The 22,152-nt window shown below is 34.1% G+C and overlaps 3 protein-coding genes across 10 annotated transcripts; 1 reads left to right on the top strand and 2 right to left on the bottom strand.

The window, feature by feature from the left end:
- The first annotated feature begins 1,087 nt into the window (after positions 1-1,087).
- LOC107814356 (uncharacterized) lies at positions 1,088-2,237 on the top strand. The gene is made up of 3 exons (XM_075239298.1): positions 1,088-1,372; positions 1,657-1,827; positions 1,974-2,237. The coding sequence occupies exons 1-3, from the start codon at positions 1,088-1,090 to the stop codon at positions 2,235-2,237; spliced, it is 720 nt and encodes a 239-aa protein (XP_075095399.1).
- Positions 2,238-3,171: 934 nt separating this feature from the next.
- On the bottom strand, positions 3,172-9,566 carry LOC107814360 (sugar transporter ERD6-like 5). 3 transcript variants are annotated; one of them, XM_016639768.2, is made up of 19 exons: positions 9,230-9,566; positions 7,761-7,908; positions 7,247-7,309; positions 6,164-6,253; positions 6,000-6,059; positions 5,737-5,802; positions 5,570-5,635; positions 5,417-5,492; positions 5,242-5,306; positions 4,862-4,954; positions 4,667-4,747; positions 4,494-4,578; positions 4,351-4,394; positions 4,215-4,277; positions 4,082-4,141; positions 3,929-3,982; positions 3,756-3,815; positions 3,554-3,668; positions 3,172-3,449 (listed from the first exon to the last, which is right to left on the bottom strand). In XM_016639768.2, exons 2-19 carry the CDS (start codon positions 7,881-7,883, stop codon positions 3,328-3,330), a joined length of 1,386 nt encoding a protein of 461 aa, XP_016495254.1. In that variant the 5' UTR covers positions 7,884-7,908; positions 9,230-9,566; the 3' UTR covers positions 3,172-3,327. The 3 variants fall into 3 exon arrangements, with proteins under 3 accessions (XP_016495254.1, XP_016495255.1, XP_016495256.1); XM_016639769.2 differs by having other exon boundaries at positions 7,742-7,908; positions 9,230-9,377; XM_016639770.2 differs by lacking the exon at positions 4,351-4,394.
- Positions 9,567-10,759: 1,193 nt separating this feature from the next.
- LOC107814361 (sugar transporter ERD6-like 5) lies at positions 10,760-17,692 on the bottom strand. 6 transcript variants are annotated; one of them, XM_016639773.2, is made up of 19 exons: positions 17,554-17,692; positions 16,908-17,057; positions 14,624-14,686; positions 14,022-14,111; positions 13,872-13,931; positions 13,341-13,406; positions 13,194-13,259; positions 13,041-13,116; positions 12,828-12,892; positions 12,541-12,633; positions 12,341-12,421; positions 12,139-12,223; positions 12,004-12,047; positions 11,855-11,917; positions 11,712-11,771; positions 11,562-11,615; positions 11,294-11,353; positions 11,074-11,188; positions 10,760-10,989 (listed from the first exon to the last, which is right to left on the bottom strand). In XM_016639773.2, exons 2-19 carry the CDS (start codon positions 17,025-17,027, stop codon positions 10,868-10,870), a joined length of 1,383 nt encoding a protein of 460 aa, XP_016495259.1. In that variant the 5' UTR covers positions 17,028-17,057; positions 17,554-17,692; the 3' UTR covers positions 10,760-10,867. The 6 variants fall into 6 exon arrangements, with proteins under 6 accessions (XP_016495259.1, XP_016495257.1, XP_016495261.1 ...); XM_016639771.2 differs by lacking the exon at positions 17,554-17,692 and adding an exon at positions 17,385-17,526; XM_016639775.2 differs by lacking the exon at positions 17,554-17,692 and adding an exon at positions 17,251-17,516 and having other exon boundaries at positions 16,855-17,057.
- Positions 17,693-22,152: the final 4,460 nt, after the last annotated feature.

The following is a 22,152-nucleotide window of genomic DNA, read 5'->3' as shown; positions in this document are numbered from 1 at the left end:
CTGAGAAAGAGCATGTGACTCACTTAGTTGTTGTATTTGACACTCTGAAGAAACGCTCCTTATTTTCTAAAAGGTCTAAATGCTCATTTGGTCAATCTAAGGTTGAGTATTTAGGTCACATAATAACTGCAGAAGAAGTGTCTATTGATCCTACTAAAATACAAGTTATGGTCGATTGGCCTAGGCCAAACTCTTTTGAGAGCACTGAGAAGATTTTTGGGATTGACCGGGTATTATAGAAAGTATGTTGCTAATTATGGAGTCATTTGTAGAACTCTGACTGATTTACTCAAAAAATGTGCTTTTAAATGGAATGAAGAAGCTGACTTAGCTTTTGTAGCCCTCAAGAAAGCTATGTCTTTTACCCAGTGGTGGCCTTATCTGATTATACTAATGAATTCATAGTGAAAACAAATGCTAGTCAAAATGCCATTGGTTGTATTGATGCAAGAAGGAAGACCAGTAGCTTATTTCACCAAGGTTTTGGCTTAGAAGCATAGACGTATGTCAATCTATGAGAAAGAGTATATGGCTTTTCTGAATGCAGTGGACAAGTGGAGGCACTATTTACATTACAAGCATTTTGTGGTCAGGACTGACCCGCACAACTTAAAATACCTTCTTGGACAAAAGGTTACTTCTGCCATACAGCAGAAAGGACTAACCCAAATTACTTGGACTGGACTATGAAGTGTTGTATAAGAGAGGGGCTGAAAATAGGGTAGTTGATGCCCTTTCTAGACATCATGAAGAATCAGAAGGCAACACAAGCCAATTCCAAGGGAAACTACAGGCAATTAGTGTCTCAGTTCCTTCTTAGATGCAGGAGATAGCACCCAGTTATGAAGAAGACACTCAAGCTGTAGAATTGATTAGTCAGGCATCAGTGAACATACAAGGACATAGTATCTGGCATTACTCTTTTACCATACTCTGAATGAAGGGCAAAATCTACATTGGGACTATTGGTGGCCTCAAAACTCAACTGATCTCTATATTCCATGATTCTCCTCTAGGTGGACACTTAAGACAACTGGGAACTCTAAAGAGGTTGTCATAGATGTTCTATTGGCCTAAGATGAAACAGATGGTCAATGACTTTGTGGTTGGCTGTGATATTTGTCTTAGGAGCAAGGATGACAATATGGCCTATCCTGGTCTTTTGCAGCCTCTCCTTATTCCAAATCAAGCATGGAGCCACATCATAGAAGGTCTGCCCAAATCCAAGAACAAGGAGGTGATACTTGTGGTAGTTGATAGGATGACAAAATATGCACATTTCATAGCCCTTGCTCACCCTTATACAGCAGCAACAGTAGCTGATGTGTTCTGGAAGAGGATACATTGCTTACATGGCACTCCTGAGTTCATAGTAACTGACAGAGAGATAAAGTATTCCTAAGCAATTTTTGGCAATTCTTATTCAAGCTTCTGGGAACTCAATTACATTATAGTACAGCCTACCACCCTAAGAGTGATGGTCAAACTGAAAGAATAAATAAGTGCTTGAAAAATTACCTCAGGTGCATGACTGCTAGTCGACCAACACAATAGAAGCAATGACTTACTGCTGCTGAGTGGTGGTACAACACCAACTTCCACACCAGCCTGCAGTGTATTCCCTTTGAGGCTTTGTATGGTTACTCACCCTCTCAGTTATCCCTTGGGCCTATACTAGAAATAAGGGTGCAAGAAGCTGAAGATATAGTAATGAGAAGGCAACAAATGCAACAACTGTTAAAGGACAATTTAACTAGGCTCAGGAGTAGAATGAAATACTATGCTAATAAGAGGAGATCTGATAGAGAATTCCAACTGGGGGATATGGTCTATTTAAAACTACAACCATATAGGCAGACTTCCATTGCATTGAGGAGAAACTTAAAGCTGAGTTTTAAATACCATGGACCTATAAAGTTCGGGCTAGAATTGGTAGTGTGGCTTACAAATTGGATTTACCTCCTGAATCTAAGGTCTACCCTGTGTTTCATGTCTCTCTACTCAAGAAAAAGGTAGGTGATAGAGTGGTGGTGCAGACAACTTTGCTTATCACTAGTGATGATGGTCAGTTCTTGGTGAAACCAGTTGCTATTCTACAAAGGCAACTGATCAAGAGGAATAATGCTGACGTAGTTAGAGTACTGGTACAATGGTCGAATCTACCTCCAGAAGATGCTACTTGGGAGGATTATCAGTTTCTCAAAGCCAAATTTCCAGATTTCTACTGTAATCCTTGAGGACAAGAATCCTTTGAAGAGGTGGGGTATGCAATGATCTAGTATTAATCAAAGGATTAGTGTTGTCGGCTGGACTCGATTGGAGGAAGCTTAGGCGGAGGAGTAACAGAAAGTGAAGAGGAATAACAGAATTTCAAATTAGCGGTTAGGATTAGTTTCGAATAAATGAGCTGCGAGGGCTAGAATTTTGCCACGTCAGCTGAAGGTTGTTATAACTAACCCTCAGCAGAATTTGGAATGCATCAAATCCAAGGTTATTCTTGTCTCATCTCACACTTTCTCACTCGATTTCTGCTTCTTCTTTCCTTCAATCTCTGATTCTTCTCTTCTTTCATTTCTACAGATCTCAGTCGACTATAAGAGCTTATTAGTCATAGTTAGTCGTTCATTTGGTTTGTTTGTAATTCGTTTCTTTTCCATTTATATATAAAACAGAAAATTGTCCAAAAATCTTCCTCTATTTCGCAATTTGGTTGATTAATTTCTTAGATCCTTAGCTGGATCATTACAATAAAATTAAGAGGTTCCCTTTTAAAAAGACTAACCAATAGTACAATCATATTAGAATTGGAAGTCTTTATGAATTTCTTTTGCCCCATTTCGTTTATCATCTCTTTCCATGCGTTAGTGTTTCAAAAGTTTGATTCTAAGTAAAGAAAATCGAGATACTGCTTGTATCGTTGTAATAATGACTTCTTTTCTCTTGACTAATTTATTTTATGTTATATATATCATACTTTATTTTCGGGGATCGTACGTGTATCAATTCATTCAACTTGTGGTAACAATTTCCCGATTATCCAGCTTTAGTTTACTATTGACTTAAATATGAACAGAAGCTCATTTCACTTCACTGCTCAACTGCCTAGGCAATGTTCACATGTTATACCAGTTGCCTGCCCCATCCGACATTGAATTGTGGTTCTACTTCTAATTCCAAAACTATGATCTTTACTTACTCATAAGCACATTCATGTTTATGATATATTAGATAAGATTTACATATGAACATAACAAGCATCAATCTCTATATACAGTAGTTCTGTAGTCTGAAGAAGTTCAAAATAAGCACTAATGAATGAAGAACAAATCATTGAAGTAATGTCATCGATGCCTGGATTTCCTCAAGTGTCCGTCCCTTAGTCTCCGGTACCAGCATTGCAACGAATACAACGACTGAGCCACAAAAGAATGAAAACAAGAAGAATATTCCTGGAAGTTTTGACACATTAGTAAACAACTGAACCAGTTGAAGGAATTAAAACAGAATTTTAGTACCAAAGGAAGCTTTAGGAAGATATTGAGAGTGGCATTACCTGCTGCATTCCATTGGAATAGGAAATTAAAAGCATAAGAAACTATCCAAGAAGTAAAACAGTTGACCAAGGCAATGAAACTCCCAGCAGAACCCTTGATGTTTATAGTTAGTATCTGAAAAGGAGAGACTTTTGGTTTGTCTAAATCTGTATAACAAATTGTATTTGAATTTGACATCTTAAAATTGGTTTCTTGACGTACCTCTGACATGATAATCCAGGGTGTACCACCCATGCCCATTGTGAAAGATACAGAAAAGAGCTGGTTATAAATGAAAGATTAACAAAATGATGACAGAGTATAGAGGTAATAAACTATGAACACACCAAAATGGAAGTCAACAGTGGAATGAGAATCTAAGGACTTTCACAAACCAGTATGCCAGTGAACACCATCGAAGAGGTTAGCTCTGCCGGTTGATGATAATCCTGTTCATGGTAAAGCAGAATCATCGATATGATGAACATCACAACAACAAAAGTGTGGCAAACAAATTGAAGTATTCGATTTATCACCAAGTTTAGCACCTTTAAAAGAAACCCCAACGCTGAAAGAAAGCATCCTAAGCAAGCCCCAGCTGAAGTAATCTGCAAACAAAAAGGCTTATGCAAATTGTACTTTATGGGCAAAGAGACATGAGCCCACGGTCATCGTTCTAACCATCATAAGCAGTCGCCGTCCAGCTTTTTCGGTAAGGATAATACTCATGGCAGCAAATGGAAGCTGAAAAGAAAAATGATTGTTTGAGTGTCCTTTCTAACAGTCTGTTATAACTGGAGTTTCAAGAGTTGAGAACCTGGAGAACAGCCATGACTCTAGATGCTGAGTCTGCCGAACAACCTTGTAGAATGAGCTTAACTTTTAGATATATGCCTATAAGTCACAAGGCTGGAATTTTCTAGTTCACTTAAAACAGAATTTATTTCTGATTGTTCTTACCTGCCGCTCTAAAAATTGAACTGGCAAAAGAAGATATCCCACTGTTCCCTCCAAACTGTACGAGAGCCATTAACCCCGTTCCAACCTAATGATATTGAAGTATCCAACAGAAATATCAGACATATAAACTAAGCTATAAAGGACACCAACTATGGGTTATGCATAAAGCTTACAATAAGTGGACGTGCATATTTCCTACTGAACAAATCCATAAAGTCAGATCCTGAGAGTTGCCGAACTGTCTTGGTATAGTCCTGTAAACAGAGGAGAGAGATATTAGTCATAGCTGCTCTTTGGTAACTACAATAAAGATTATGAAGTGGACATTATGGAAATAACACAGATAAGATTTTGGAGCAATCTGTTACTCTTATTTCAGCTGCTTCAGTAGAAATATCTGCATTTCCCCCCCTCAGACGCTGTAGTGATGCTTCTACCTCCTCCTCCAGACCAATTTTAGACTGTCAATAGAACATCAGATATCTTTAACCGGAGGAGCTCGATAGCTTAAAATCAAATATAAAAACAGCTCTTCCTGAGAAAATTTAAAAAGTAACAGCAAGGATAAAGAAGACGAAACATAGATGCTTCACTTTGTGGAAGTACATATCCAATAACATTAGTATTAATCCAATACTTGAGATAAAATGATTGCAGATTCTATATCCTTAATATGTCTTTTCGAAATAGTTGGAGCACAATGATCAGTTAATGCCACCTAATTATTCTTTGTAAATAATTAACTCACCAACCACCTAGGAGATTCTGGTATGAAGAATACACCTAGCACTTGTATAAAGCAAGGGCTAGCACCTGAAAGGTCAACCGACTTCAAGAAATTAAGATGGAAACCTCTATATAATCAGGCATCTTCCTTTTGAAATTCTTTTTTTCCATAACTGTTCTATGCATTGCGCCATTACCTACTAGAGCTAAAGTGCGCCAGTTCATGTTATTCCCAATGTAATACGCCAGCGAAAACCCAAGAGTCAGCGTAAACTGCAAAATATCAATACTTATATATAGAGAAGTTGAGTTGTACCCACCAATCAAAATCAACAAATATTTTCATTTACTGAAGCAGCTGCTGCAAAGCACCCTCGGATATTTTTTGGTGTGACCTCTGAAATGTATATAGGTGCCTGTTTGCAGTTTAATTCAGGTCATATTATGTATGCATTAGACTTTTTTTGGTCCAAGGGAGGGGAAAAGTTCTCAGAAAATATTTAAAAAGTTACTATACCACATATAACTGAATTCCTGAACCAACTCCCATCAGCAACCGTCCAGCATCAAGCCACCAAGCTCTCTTTTGACAGGCAGGCACAATCAAACATGTAAGTTGAACCAGAATAAGGAAAAGGCTATCAGGGAGTCAGAGAAAGAAAGACCCCCTCTCTCTCTCTCACACACACACGCGCACACACACAGAGAAAGAGAGAGAAAGAGACTAGTGTCTTTGAAGTAAAAGATGATCTTTCTGCCAAAAAGATGATCTTTCTGTACCTTGCCAAAGATTATTGAGCACCAGCCCAAGATAAAAAATAGATCCAAAAGCCACATTGTCTGTATTAATTACAACCAATTAGAAACTCAAAAAGTTGATTCAGGTTCAATAATCTTTTAATAAGTAGAAATTCAATAAACTTAGTAAAGGAAAAGAGATATACAACTCTCCTGCCAAAAATATCAGCCACCTTTCCACTTATGAGAGCCCCAATCATTCCTCCAAATGTCATGATTGAAGCAAAAACTGAATACTACACAAAAACACGTCAGAAAAAGAATAAATTAGACAATGGAAAGAGAAATATTCAATATTTTGTTTATCCAATTTATTCTGATCTTATTGAGGAGGAAAAAGTTTATCCTGATGAAAAATGCATTTCATTTGACTTGCATTACAGACGCCTAATTTCTAAGTGTGTTTATGGTGGAAGAAAACATCCTTTGACAAAGGTTAGTAGCTAAATGGACATCTTGGTTAAAGAAAACATGGCACATAAATGAAAAAAGAACACCTAGGTAAGCAACTTGATTAACTGAGAGAGATCATGTCAATATTGATACTGACAGTAGAGTCTAACTCTCGAAGACATCTAAGTTCCTCCAAGGGAGTTTTGTTCTTGCCCTTGCATTCACTTAGCTACAAAACTATTAAGAACCTAATTAGTACGTTTTGTGAACAAAACATATCTTATCCTCTTCATTTGGAATAATAAAATCTTTTACTCCTAACAAACAATTCTCATAATTGCTTTATAAGAGAAAAACTCAATTTCTGTATGAATACTGATGCACTGCCAGTATATTTCGTAGTCATGGCAAATGTTATGTAAGTAAACAGCAATGCTGAATCACTAGCAATTTTCTACATCTAACAATTAATAAAACTCTTTAATTTATCAAAAAGGAAAAGAATAATGCGTTGCTAGTGGGAGGTAGCAGGTATCCCGTGGAATTAGTCGAGGTGCGCGCAAGCTGGCCCGGACACCACAGTTATCGCAAAATAAAAATATGAGCTTTTATAAACCCTAAATAAATTCAATGTTCACGATTACATGTAACCGGCTGTGAGATCAAGCAGAAGCCATTCAGTGTCTTCTAGCACTTCATTTCCCTGTTTTGCAGTTGAATTACTGGATCTAAAACTTTTTAATGATCTCAGAACAGAACGAGAAAAGCTGATCAGGTCAGCGTGAGAGCTCTTATACCACTTTTACACACAGGAAAAGAATTTGTAAAAAATTTACCTCTGCTATAGAGAGTCCCAGGTCATCCATGATCCCTGATTGAGCAGGAGATGCATATCCAACCTGCAAAGGACACACAGTCGGCAAGCAATCAGTGGCAGCCCTTTAGCATGACTTCCTTCGGTCACTAGAGATTACACTAGTAAAATCTCAAGTATGCACATCTCAGAAATTTGTTATGGTGCTTAAGAACATTTGCATCTCTCCTACCATTAAATTTTAAATACACTCCAGAGGAAACTAACTTTTACGCATGGATATGAGGAAATAAAACATGTCTCCAAGACTCTTGACCTAACGAGGAAACAAATCTATGCGTTTTTTACTCCTGTGGCGCTAGGACACAGTAGGAAGACCAACAGATATATATTTCAAAAACATATGCTGGACAAAATGATGCTTAATTCAGTCTTATCCAAAGATGAATATTTGTGCCTCCATTATCCCCTTAATAAATGAATTAACAAACCTCTAAATCCCACGTATTCCTCGTACCTTTACAAGTAATACTTACAGCAAATCCATAGGCAAAGTAACCACAGGCAGCAACTGAGGAGCTCAAAACAACATTCGCAGTAACATGGGATTCCCAACTTGCTTTTCTGGGACTGCTCCTATCTAGTAAACCTTCATCCATGCTTTCAGTAATATTATGTTGCTACCTGGAAAAGAAAAAACAGAAGAGACCGTTACGCATGAAATTAGAAGTTTAGAAGAGTGGGAATGTATCCAATACTTCATGATAGAGCAGTAAAACATATTCTGGTGCTAGTTTGAAGCAGTTGCTATTAGTCTAAGCAAACATTTGGAATGAAGCCTAAAAGGAACATGATATAACTAGTTGGGATTGTGCTTAGTCATGATGGTTAGCTTACATTAGGGTCAGTGTTTGCTAGGAGGCTGTTTAATCTGTTTAGAGATGCGTATATCAACAAGGAATTGTAGAGAACTCTTATCTGTTAAGGAACTCCAAGTAATGAATGTTGGAGTATGAAATCGGGTAAATGGAGAGAGATTATTTATATGGCTGACCTCAACTAGTTTGAATTGATGTGTGATAATTGTTGTTGATCATTTGCTTAAGAAAACAAAGTGAGAAACACTTGCTGCCACGGTAATTAGGCCAATGTAAAATTCAGTTGTGCATTAAATAAAAGTCGTCAAGTTCTGGGGGATCCGGATCTATTCTGCCATAAAATTAAAGTCAAGTAAAAGGAGTATGGAGCTTATTCATACAGGTGGTTCCACTATAACACAATAATACTGTATTTTCTTGGAAGTTTCAGTCCACATAAATAACTTTGACATTGTGAAAACTCATAACTCCAAACTAGAAAACTTACAAAAACCTAATTGTATTCAAGTCTGAATAAAAAATAAAATAAAAAAGCACACGAGGGTGTGTTTGGTATGGAGGAAAACAAGCTCAGTAACATAATGAAAATGACTTTCTTGGTGGGAGTAGCGAAAACAAGTAACGTCTATAAATATTTGACTGTAAATACAGTTATTATTATATATTATAGCAGTAGGAACCCATAAACTTCAAACTCTAGATCCGCCTCTACCACCAACACATACTCCTACCAGCACCATAGTGTTTGCATAGATTATATATATAAATGCTATTGGGATAATATTTTCTGCAGACTAACCAAACACCAGAAAATAAGCAAGAAAAACATTTTCCTTCTCACCGAACACACCCAAAATCTTTCATGTTAAGAAATTAAGGAAAAAAATACAAGGTAGATTAAAAGAAATAAGATGGAGTAGTACAAGTTGATCCTAGAATAGCAAATAGAAAGCAGCATGGGTTTCTTAAATAAGCATGCGACATATGCTTAAAATATAGAAAAAACAGTTATCATCGTTTCTCTTTACCTCATTATTACTATACATATTGACAAATAAAAGAGGAACTGCATAAATATTGTAAAACCCAGTAAAGCAAAGAAATTTTGAAGAGTAAGCAGAGCAAACCTGGTTGAAGGTTTAAGATCTTGTTAACCGATCCAATGAACTCCAGCAGAAAAAGCAGGTTTGGTGAAAGGCCAACGGAAGTGTCAAATTGACTATAGCATTTGCAGAGAGAAATACTAGAAAACTAAAGAATATTTGATGCGCCATTCTCACTTTAATAAAACTCATCATGGATATAAATAAAATAAGATAAATAACCCCTCATTAAAAAATCACTGTTTTTCGGATGACAATTAGTAATTGAAAATGACGACCAATCCACGACCAATTCTTTTACGTTTGTTTTGGTTTTCATATTATTAAAGTACGGCGCCTTCTTTTAAGCGAGATACCGCGCAATTATATGAGATTACATGTTGTGCACTTATTATGATTCATGAGCTGCTCTCTTACGTTAATTAGTTTTCCAATTGTTCACTTCATTTGGAAGAAAGTTGTTGCTTTATTAAAATCTTAACGACACTATCGTTTGTTTAATTCCGTTATTCTAACTTCTAAGAGCACTTAAACTGTCGACTAATTTTTCGTCGAAAAATCTAGTTTTCTTTATTTACACAATTATAACTATATAATTTAATTGCCAAATTTTTACATTTTATTATTTCAAAGTTATTTCAAGATACTGTGAAATAAATCAAAATACTTATTACCTTTACCCTTGAAAATAAAAAGACACATATAATCTTTTGTTGACAACTTAAATAAATAATTGGGGACCACCAACACTAAAAATGTTGTTAGTTGGAATTTCATTTTTATTCTAAGAAAGCTGGGGATATCTTGTGGCTGGTGACTCACCTCTTGTCTTTTTCCTTTGTTTTTTCAATGATTGATACCACAGACGTAACATAGTTTGGTATCTTATGTTTGTTGGTGAATTTATACTTCAGTACTTAGTAGATAACAGCAGTCCCATTGAAAGAGACTTCAATAGATTCCTGAACAGGAATTATTCCATATTAATTAGGAGTATATCTTTTACATTTTATTGAATAATTACTTATAGAAAGTATACGAACTTAGGCATTGGCAAGCAACAGTTTTGAGATAAAAACCACTTGATAATTAAAAGCTTAGCTATTAGGCTAATTCGTATCTTGTCCAACTGGCCTCTCAGTAAGTTGGTATTTAAAGTATCACAACATCTACAGACTACAGTGGGAGTTAAAATGAGAAATGTATTGAATAATGTGCCAAGAGTCAAACCCGTTCAATTCACAAGAACTTTTCCATTTGTTGTCTTCAATCTCAACCGATAAAATTGAGTTGTTAAAAGTAATTTGTTATATATAAAGTAAATTTATATCATCCATTTGAAACTATTTTTCTATGTATTTTATATATTTTTTACTACTCGTTTATGTGTGAGTTTTTTACTAAGTAATATAATCCAATTATATTTGTATGTGTAAGAGTAAAATTGTTGACCCTTAAATTATTATCCCATATAAGGTTGGGCAAATTATGCATTTATGGGTCAAAATTCAAATTACACCGAATTATAAATCAAGAATTCTTCAGAGCCTCCTATTTTAGACTTGAAAATTATTTATCATATCATTATATTCGGTGGCGGCTTGCTACACAAATCATAAAATGTGGAAGAACTAATCCTTTTTCTTGAAAAGAAAATCAACATCAGTTAAGCAATGTCATGGATGCCTGAATTTCCTCAAGTGTCCGACCTTTCGTCTCTGGTACTATCTTTGCAACAAATGGAATCATCAACCCGGAAAATATTGTGAATATGAAAAATACACCTAGTAAAATACAAAACTATCAGACCTTGACCAAAAAAAAACATGAAAACACAACGGCGTTCGAGCACTTCTAGAGATGCATACCTGAAGGACTCCGTTCAAATAAGAAGTTAAAAGCATATGTGACAATCCAAGAAGTAAACCAGTTGCATACAATTGCAAGACTTCCAGCTGATCCCTTTATGTTCATAGGAAATATCTGATATGGAAATGAGTTAATGACTATAGTCAGTAGCTATTGTACTTGAAAAGGTATAAGTTGTGTAATGTGCATATGGAGGAATATTGCTAATATATAGCTGACCTCTGAAATAATTGTCATAGCTGCACCACCCACACCCATTGAGTAAAATATACTGAATACCTGTTAACATATGGATTAGCAATTCATGAATCATTTCTTTTCTCGACATGCTCTTGTATAGTTGTAATCAAGATTTACTGGACAGTTTGAGCTACAAATTGGTAAATTAGAAGAAAATGAAGGTTTTCACATAATGACAACATGTGTAGCAAATTAAAGGGATGAAGAATTGATTCAGTTACTGTAGAAAAGAGTGTGAAGCACAAACCAGTATGCCAGTTACCACCAATGTGGCAGAAAGCTGCTTCATTTGATCATAATCCTGCTTGGAATAATGTGGAAAGTGATAAGTCTAGAAAGTGAAATTATAGTCATTTTTCATTTTATAGAAGGTTGGAGGGGAGCGTGTGTTGAGTACCTTACACAAAAAGCCTACACCTACAAGAAAGTTTCCTAAGCATGTCCCAGCCGAAGCAACCTGAAACCAGTTCATTTTGCTTCAATATCGATTCACAATTGATCATTAAAGTAAACACATTAGTAGAGATACTAATTTCTAACCATCAGAACTGGCCGTCTTCCAGTAGCATCTAGTAATAATATGCCTGTAGCAGCAAATGGAAGCTGAAAGAGAAGTATGAATAGATAATAATTTGAGATAATTTTTTAGCAACAGTTCTGCATCACATTGTGATTTCAGGAGTCAAAACCTGGATAAGTCCCATTGTTGCAGTTGCAAAACTAACCGAGGAACCTATACAAAAGCAATAATCTCTTTATTTCTGCCAAATACTATAGAAGTATAGTTCATTTTACAAACAGTCTATGAGGTGCTAAGTGCTAACCAGCTTTTTTGAAAATTGAACTAGCGAAAGATGCAATGGCATCAGTTCCTCCAGACTGCAACAAAATCACTACTCCGAATCCAACCTAGTTAAATCAACAAAGCAAGAGGAAGCTCAATAAACGATAATAATGACAAATATAATATTATAAGATAAGTGTGTATCTATGTACTTATGTATTTATATTTATATTAAAGCTTACAATGAGTGAATGAGCATATTTACGATTGAACATATCCAGATATCTTGATCCTGAGAGCTTCTGAAGGGACTCCACATTGTCCTGTGAAGAAAGTACATTTCAATTACGCAACATAACAGATGGAAGACAGTAATCAGGAAAGAGAATAAGCTCATTGTAAACATTAAGCTAACAGTAACACATTCAGAAGCTAGTCTCACCTTAATTTCAGCTGCTTCTGAAGAAATATCAACATTTTTTCCTCTCAGATACTTTAGAGATGCTTCTACTTCTTTGTCCAGGCCAATCGTGGCCTGCAAACAATTCAATCAGTGAATAAGGAAATTGATCCAACTATGCCAGAAACACACTACATAAAAATAAAATAAAAAAACCACCCCCTTTCTTCCAATAAAAGGGGAAAACGGAAGGAATATGAAAAACTTTGCCTTTTTGGACAGGGAACACTCCACTATATATCTTTGTTTGAAGTTCATACTCCACTCACCAACCATCTCGGAGACTCTGGTATGAAAAATATGCCTAGTAACTGCACCAAAGAGGGTATAATTCCTGAAAAAGGAATTGCAAAGACAGTAAATCAGTTCTTCTACTACGCACAATATGTAGTCTTATCTTCTCTGCAGCCCCTTCTCTCTTTGTGCCTGGCTGTGTATACATGATTATAGAGAAGTAACATTAAATATAGTTAGCACTCTACCTACTATAGCCAAGGGACGCCAAGTTAGGATATTCCCGATTAGAAACATCACTGAAATGCCAAAATATGCCATGAACTGCAAAAGCACAGCAGTTTTAAATATGCAAGATTTGAACAGTTTTAAGTCACAGAAAACAATGGTTTCTCATTTACCGTGATGGCAGCTGTGCATGCCCCTCGAATACTTTGTGGAGAGATTTCTGCAATGTATATAGGAGCCTGCACCATGATGGAAATCTGCTTTTAATATGTTTTACACAGGAAGAAAACTGAAAAATGCTTTGTAATTTAGCTATTTACCACATAAAGGAAAACTCCCGCTCCAATTCCCATTAGAAATCTTCCAACATCAAGCCACCAGGCACTCTTGTAATAAAAGAACACATCAGTGAGTTGAACTCATAACACAGAAACGAACCCCCTACTCCAGATAATTAAACTGGCATGTTAGTTGAGAGAATTCTCCCCATTTTAGTTGAAATTTTCGTTCTACTTTAGCAATCTTTTTGCCCTCCTATTGAATTTTGAAAATTTTCTTTTTACTTAGTCATCCATATCTTGCTATCAGAAGAGCAGTACTGAATAATCGAGAAAGTTGAAAAAGAATCAAAATACTCTATCTACTGAAGTTAAATTACACTCCGGCTTCCTATATCAACTTTTGCTAGACCACAATCAATTAAATGTATTGTATGAGAAAACACTAACATTGCCAGGGCTTCCTCATATGGTGGTTTAATTATTAGTATGAAAGAGATTAAGATGTATAAAACCAATAGAAATTATTAACATTCAACAGATAAAGATCAGCATGACCATTGGATTACATACCGTTGCGAAGATTATGGAAAGCCATCCTAAGATGAAACAGAGATCCATGATCCACATTGTCTACATTAAGGCATAAAATTAACAGGAAAATTCCTAGAATGTTCAGAAAGTAATAAAGAGTGAGAGACCAGCATTAAAAGAGAAACATACTATTCTTCGCCCAACCATATCCGCAATAGCTCCACTCACTAAGGCACCTATAGTTCCACCAAGTGTCAGAATCGCTCCAAATGCTGAATACTGCAAACAAGACCAAACCAAAAATCAGAAAACAATGGCACGAATTTAGAAGCAGAAATTTACAAATGTACTGTTTGTTCAAAAAAGAAGAGATGTATATTAGATATACAAATAAAAGACTTAAGATGATTGCAAACTTAGCATAGCCAAGTTTGTGTTGTACTAAATTGTAATCTGCCATACATCTCAAGTCAGAATTTCCTCGTAGATTGATATCTTATTTCACTAATTATCCGTGTGAAAAATTATCTCATTTTAGTGTCTTTGTAGCACAGTTCCCTCCCAAAGCATATGAGCTAAACTGACAAACTCTTCAACTTCTACCAAAAAGGGTAGAATGGGAAACACAATATGTTCGACTCTACCGCCGGAAGTGCTTGGATGAAACTCTAAAAATGCCAAAGCCTAAGGTATGATATTGCAACACACACAAAAAAAAAAAAAAAAAAAAAAACACAAATTCCAACTCTACAGAAGAGAAATAAATTTTTTAAGGAAAAGGCTACACTTACATCTGCAATGGACAATCCCAGGTCAGCCATGATACCTGACTGGGAAGGAGAAGAGTAGCCAATCTGCAATACAATCATCACAGTTAAGATAAACTCATCAAACACCTTAAACTAAGTTGCTCGGACGCGGGCGTAGGTGTCCGATATGGGTTCGGATCTAGAGGTCGGATCCTTCGAGAAGTAAATTCTAAAATTCGGGGATACGGATCCTAGTACGGATATGAGTGCGAGTATCCGGCTAAAAATAATTCAAAAAATAAAAATATAAAAAATATCTCTAAATTAAGAGAAATTTTGGGGAATACTTATGTATAGCTTGTAAAGCGTGGATTTCTTTTTTATTCTCAAGTTGTAGATAAGAAAATGATTGATTTCCTAGATAACGTATGCTATTTTCTTCAAATTTACCCTAATTTTGGTTTTGATTTCGGAAATTAAATTGTATTTTGTCTCGAATTTTTCCGTCCGTCGTGGTCAAAGTTATACCTGTTAATCGGGCCGGGCTGACCCGTTTACAACCCGGGTCAGCCCGGTACTGTAGCGTGGGGGGCAGGCTGGGACGGGTTGGGCGGGGAGCGGATTGCAAACGAACAGTTTTTTGATACCGGTGCACCGGAACCCGCTAAGCCCGTTAACGGGTTTTTAACGGGCTACAGCCCGGTTTTTAACCGTTTTTTTATTTTTTTATTTTTTTTTTACCGTTGCCAACGGTCAAATTCAAATATGACCGTTGGTCAAGTTCAGTTTCAACATCTGGGACCAGTGCTTTGGATGATAATGATGGTGTTGAAAATTATTTGATTTGGTCTACACTAGGGGAGCATCAACAAACCAGTAGCAGGAATATTGATGAACTTCAATTCTACTTGCAAAAGTCAGCAGAGCCCCGCACAAAGGAATTTCTACCACTGGGTTGGTGGAGGAGCAACTCAAATCAATTTCCTGTTCTTTCGGCCATGGCTCGAGACGTGCTAAATGTGCCGATTTCAACAGTCGCATCAGAGAGCGCATTTAGCCAAGCAAGACAACAACTATGAGATACCCGTCATTTATTGGGCAGCAACGCTTTGGAAATTCTAGTGTGCTTCAGAGATTGGATAAGATCAGAACGACAAAATCAAGGGCGGGCACGAGGTAGATGAAGCGGAGAACCAAGAAATTGGAGATATAATGGTTTATGGTTCTGATTCAACCAATGCCGGAAACCAAGAACCTCATGTTGACATGGATGAACTTACAAAAATGATGCAAAGCATGTGATGTACTATTTCTTTTTTTTATAATTGTTGTAAACTTTTAATTTGCAAGTTCAAAAATAACAAAATCAAAAAAGAACTTGCAACTTAATTTGAAGTATTATATATTATTCAATAAAAATATCAAATGAAAGTCTTCAGAGCTTGATACTTACATATTGCCTATTGTTCTTATTAAATAATTTTTTGTAGCCACTTACTTTCAAATTTCAATTTTAAAATTGTAAAATTCAAATTTCAAATTTAAAACTTTAAACTTCAAAGTTTAATTCTAAGCCTTAAAAGTTTGCAAACACTTAAGTATCAATAACATTGAATAAGAAAAACAAAATTTACTTAAAAAAAAAAAAAAAAAAAATTGCACGGCCCGGTCCAGACCGCTAAGCCCGAACCCAGACAGACAGAAAAAAACCCGAAAAAGTACATCCCGCTAACAGCCCGCAACGTTAAACGGACGGGCTGGATTTTTTTGTGTCCAGCCCGTCCCAGCCCGCCCGTTAAACACCCATAGTCAAAGTACCCAAAATTATTTGACCAGATCCGGTACGGATCCCATACCCACACCCATACTAGTGTCGTGTCGACACGGGTGCGGCACCTAAACTGCCATGTCGGAGCAACTTAGACCTTAAGTACTCACTTCAGTTATAGATCATCACTTAATGTGTCTCTAATTTAAGTAATTGCCACTTCTGCTTGTTATGATAGTATTTAAGCATAAGACTTACTGAATCTAAGTCTAGAACCATATAATCATAGGCAGAGAGAAAAACAAGTAATATGAAGAGGAGCAAATTTTATTTTATATAACTGCAGTAATCAGCATCTCCAGGCTTATATTATTGTTTACTGCAAATCCACATCTCCTAGATCATACGATTATGAATTAACTTATATATGTTGACAGTGTGAACAATTTTTACATTGTAAGTGTATTTTATTGTCCCAATCAAGCTATGATTTTTGTCACTGCACCTGTAGTGGTGATCAACAGGCTTCGTTGCCCCTTAAGAGCCTATTATACTTACAGCAAATCCATAAGCCAAGGAACCACACACAACAACACAAGTGCTTAGAACAACTGTTGTCGAGCAGGAGGTGCCAACTGAGAATTTGTTTTCTTCAGTTGGTAAAAGTTGTTCTTCCATGTTTTCGGTCTTGCTAAGCTAGCTGCTTCTCTAATCAGGAATCAAAACAAAAGAGGGAAACTCAAAAATCAGCCAAAAATGGAGGAAGAGATTAACGAAAAAAGGAAAAACAACAGAGGGAACCTCAAAAATCCAAATACTCAAGCAAATACAGCTTTCATAAAATACAAAAAGGACAGGAATTTGGAGCGATGAGATTTGTGGGCTATAATTAGTTACTAACAGCTAAAAACTGCTGCTCTTCACAACCCAAAACGTTGAAAACAATTATCCCTCATTCCAATTACGTGAACCTAGAACATGAAGTCTAAAAAATAAAAGAAAACTTTTGAAACTTGAATTATTATCCTGTCATACCATTTGTATGGCTATACAACTTCTAAAACTGGTGTTTCTTAAATATGTAGCAAAACGTGCATGCCCATTAATTTGAGGATTGTAATTTGTAGCTTCGATTAGAGAAATAGAGAAAGAGATAAGGACAGGGTAAATGAAACATGATATTTCAGCAAAATATTAAAAGCACCTAGTTCAGCTCTTCGTCTTGGAATCACCAAAAAGAAAGAAAGGTATATGTGTGGTTATGATAATCTAACAGTCTATTTATGTCGGATTTCTTTTTTTTTTTTTTTTGGTCCAATATTTATGGCGGATATGTTAAGAATATTTAAGCTTACAATCACCATGAGAGTCTTTCTCCTCTTATATGTTTCTCCAATTCGATAAGCATTTTTTTTGAAAAAAAATGTTTTTTTTCAAAATAAAAATATTTGACCAAGCTTTTTGAATGGAAAAAAAATACTTTTGAGGAGAAACATAAATATTTTTTGAAAAATTGAATAAAGTAATTTTTTTTAAAGTATTTTTGAGAAAAATACATTTAGAATCAGTTTTTAAATGCCTGACCAAACACTAATCGTTGCTCATAAGTGTTTTTTAAATTAATTAGTCAAACACAAGTTAATTCTCGATAAAAATATTTTTGAAAAAAATAATTCTAAAAATAAACTTATTTTTACATTTTGACCCAAACCCACCCGGTATTTTCTCTATTAATAAGGGGGAATAAGCATTACATGAGGTCAACTTCAAGGGCATTCTGGTAATTTCACATTAAAAGGAGCAATTTAATTGGATAACAAGGCACCTTACTGTAGCTGCCATAGAGATATTTGAGTGACTAGGACCGAATTGACCTTTGCTTTATCTCAATCAAATACATCACCATTTAATTATCCCAAATCTTCTTCTGGAGTAACTCTTATGTTTATCACTTTCGCAAGTATACAAATCTTTGATAGACATGGGCCCATTTGATAGCCACGTCCCTAAAAGGTAATTACAGTTTTTATATTAGCCATTGTAATTTATATATACGTTGTTTTTGTCATACTCCTACATTGATATTCCTATTTAATTTTATGGCTATTTGTGTTACTAACTTTATTTTTAATTTACATAACATAAAAAAATATGGTTTATTGTTGGCATTTGGACAAATATTTGACAAAGTTGAAAAATAAATTACTTAAAGGAAAAAAATATAATTGGAAGTTAAAGTTGTGTTTGCACATAAATTCTATTTGAAAACAAGAAATTGAGTAATTATTATTTCAATTGAAATAATCCTCAAAAAGTGTTCAACATAACGGTTTGCCACCATCTCCATCGCATCCACTGAACTATATGCAACAATGTTTTAACTTGCAGCACCATTAATTACTGAAAATTGCTTGTTCAAATTTTTATCTGATTTCCTAAAATATTAATGTTTTTATACTGTTTTGTCTAGAAAACATATTTGTCATAAAAGATGGCAATTCGGATTATGCTCTTTCAATTTTTAAGAATGGAATATAAATTTGATAATATTTAAGTTAAAAGGTAAATATACAATAAAGGTTATTAGAATTTTAAAAAATATTTTAATCTTGTATACCATTTAAAAGAAAGGTAGAGAATGTGTAACAAAATATCAAAGCAACTTGGTATCCTCTTTTGACCAGATATAATCAGATAGTAACCAAAGAATCCAAATTTCAAGTAAATCAAAAGCTAACTACTGGAGAGAGAAAAACCAAGGAAAAGAAAAATAACACAAAATTCAAAATCCATCAAAAGTCACAATCCAACCATTAAGAACACCAAAAAAGAAAGAATCCAAAAATCTAAATTTGAAGAAAATCAAAAGCTAACTAATAAGAAAACTAAATCCAACCTGCCCACCTTAATAAACCTAACATCAAATAAAATCGCAAACTAACCATTTAACTCGGAAGGAAAAAACCGAGAAAGTCACATAACAAAAAAATCACAGTCTAGCAAATTAAACTCAAAAAGAAAAGAAATCTACAATAGGTTATAACATGCAATTTATCTATTTAGTGTTGCACACATATCAATCTTTTTAACTTCTGTCTTTGCCTTGTAATTAATACGATGAATTAACACTACCTTTGAATTATGTGCTACATGTGACATTTGTACTAATTAAGAAATGCATTATTTTCGCGATCTTTTGGTATTTTTGATAAAGGAAATTAGCATTCACTATGCAATACTAGACCATGCAACTTTGATTCAATAGGGACTAATTCAACCTATATATATATAGGCTTTTGAGGCATTACATGGTAGTTTTCATGGACTTCCCTATGATCAAAAATATATTTTATTTTAGCTAAATTAATTTGGCAAAAGTAATTATGACTTTGAAAATCCAAGAAGGCAATAATTAGTATTTTTCCAAACTATCCTTGAACCAATAAATGATCTACAAAACATGATGATATACAAAGACTAATTTAAAGAAGATATAAAGGATAATTTAGTTAAACAACGATTATATTAACGCTATTAAATGATTCTCTTAATGGGTGTGTCAAAAACTTAGAAGCACTTATTTTGAACGATAGATAGCATCGTCTAAGAAACTATCCATAACTATTTTAATAACTTAATATTTTAAGTAAAATTTTATATTACACGTGCATATAAAATTATAAATTAAGAAGAAAATTTACACATACTAATTAGCACAACTTAAGCATAGTGCTACGCATGGGCCATCCCTTACTAGTTCTAATTCTAACTACGTATTAATAAGGGGAATAAGCACGGGAGGTCAACATGCCTGCTTGTCACTTTAAGGATATTCTGGTCATTTCACATGCAATAGAGCAATCTAATTGGATAAAAAGGTATCTTACTGTAGCTTCCATATAGATATTTCGGAAAAGGGCCAAGAATGCCCTCAACGTATTAGAAATGGCTAAAAAATGCCCTCCTTCCACCTATGGGTTCATATTTGCCCTTAATGTTATTTTTAGGCTTAAAAATGCCCCTCTCTTAACAGAAAGATGACATGACATTGATGAGCATTTTAATTAAACATGTAGCATTTATTTAGTCCGAAAAAAGTGATTTTTTTTTACTAAAAACTGAAAAAAATAAAAATATTTTTTTTCTAGTTTTTACAAAAAAAACTGCTTTAAAAAAAGCTGAAAAATATTTTCTAAAATAATATTTTTGTAAAAACAAAAACTGAAAAGCAATTGAAGAAGAAATAATTTTTTTTTTACTAAAAACTGAAAAAAAAACGAAAATATTTTTTTTCCAGTTTTTACAAAAAAACTGCTTTAAAAAAAGTTGAAAAATATTTTCTAAAATAATATTTTTGTAAACACTAAAAACAAAACTGAAAAGCAATTTTCTAAAGCAATGTTTTTGTAAAAGCTGAAAAAGAAAGGAAATATTTTTTTACTAAAAACTGAAAAAAACCAAAATATTTTTTTTTCCAGTTTTTACAAAAAACTGCTTTAAAAAAAGGTGAAAAATATTTTCTGAAACAATATTTTTGTAAAAACTTAAAAAAATACTGAAAAGTAATTTTCTAAAGCAATATTTTTGTAAAAGCTGAAAAAGAAGAGGAAATATTGTTTTTTTACTAAAAATTGAAAAAAACAAAAATATTTTTTTTTCCCAGTTTTTACAAAATAACTGCTTTAAAAAAAGTTGGAAAATATTTTCTGAAACAATATTTTTGTAAAAACTTTAAAAAATACTGAAAAGTAATTTTCTAAAGCAATGTTTTTGTAAAAACTGAAAAAGAAGAGGAAATATTTTTCAGCTTTTACAAAAATATTGCTTTAGAAAATTGCTTTTCAGTTTTGTTTTCAATTTTTATAAAAATATTGTTTTAGAATATATTTTTCAGTTTTTTTTAAAGTAATTTTTTTGTAAAAACTGGAAAAAAATATTTTCGTTTTTTTCAGTTTTTAGTAAAAGAAAATATTTCCTCTTCTTTTTCAGCTTTTACAAAAATATTGGTTTAGAAAATTGCTTTTCAGTTTTTTTTTCAGTTTTTACAAAAATATTATTTTAGAAAATATTTTTTAGCTTTTTTTAAAGCAGTTATTTTGTAAAAACTGAAAAAAAAAATCGATTTTTTCAGTTTTTAGTTAAAAAATGCTACATGTTTAATTAAAATGTCAATCAATGCCATGTCATCTTTCCGTTAAGAGATGAGCATTTTTAAGCCTAAAAATAACATTAAGGGTAAATTTGAACCCATAGGTGAAAGGGGAATATTTTTGAGTCATTTCTAATACGTGAAGTACATTCTTGGCCCTTTAACAAGACCGAATTGCCCCTTGCTTATCTCTATCATACATCACCATTAGTTTCCAGAAGCTTTTATGGAGATGTGGGCCCTATCTGAGTCTTTGTTTTACACGTTGCTATCATTTTGCAAGCATATAGCCATTTTGTATTGTACAACTCATTGAAGAAATGGGGCTCATTACCGTAGCATTTTTCTTTATTCCATATTAGTTCATCTGCTTATCAGGGTTAAATTTGGAAATATGTTTGGCACAACTTGTTAAAAATGGGATCCATTTAAATTCTCATTACACGTATTAAATTCTCATTATGCACTTCAGTTGTGTAGTGCAGTATGTGTAAATTAATTCACCACGTTTAAAAATATGGAAATTACGTATAATTATTTAACTTGAAACTTTTATCTTAAGATCTTAAGTAAAAATACTTGAAAACGTTTTTGGTTTGGACGTTTCTATGTGATTAGCTTTTCAAATGGTCTATATATTAGTTACATAAAATA

Source organism: Nicotiana tabacum, chromosome 19 (assembly GCF_000715075.1).
Source record: "Nicotiana tabacum cultivar K326 chromosome 19, ASM71507v2, whole genome shotgun sequence".
Taxonomy (NCBI): Eukaryota; Viridiplantae; Streptophyta; class Magnoliopsida; order Solanales; family Solanaceae; genus Nicotiana; species Nicotiana tabacum.
This window is presented reverse-complemented; position numbering and strand designations above follow the sequence as displayed.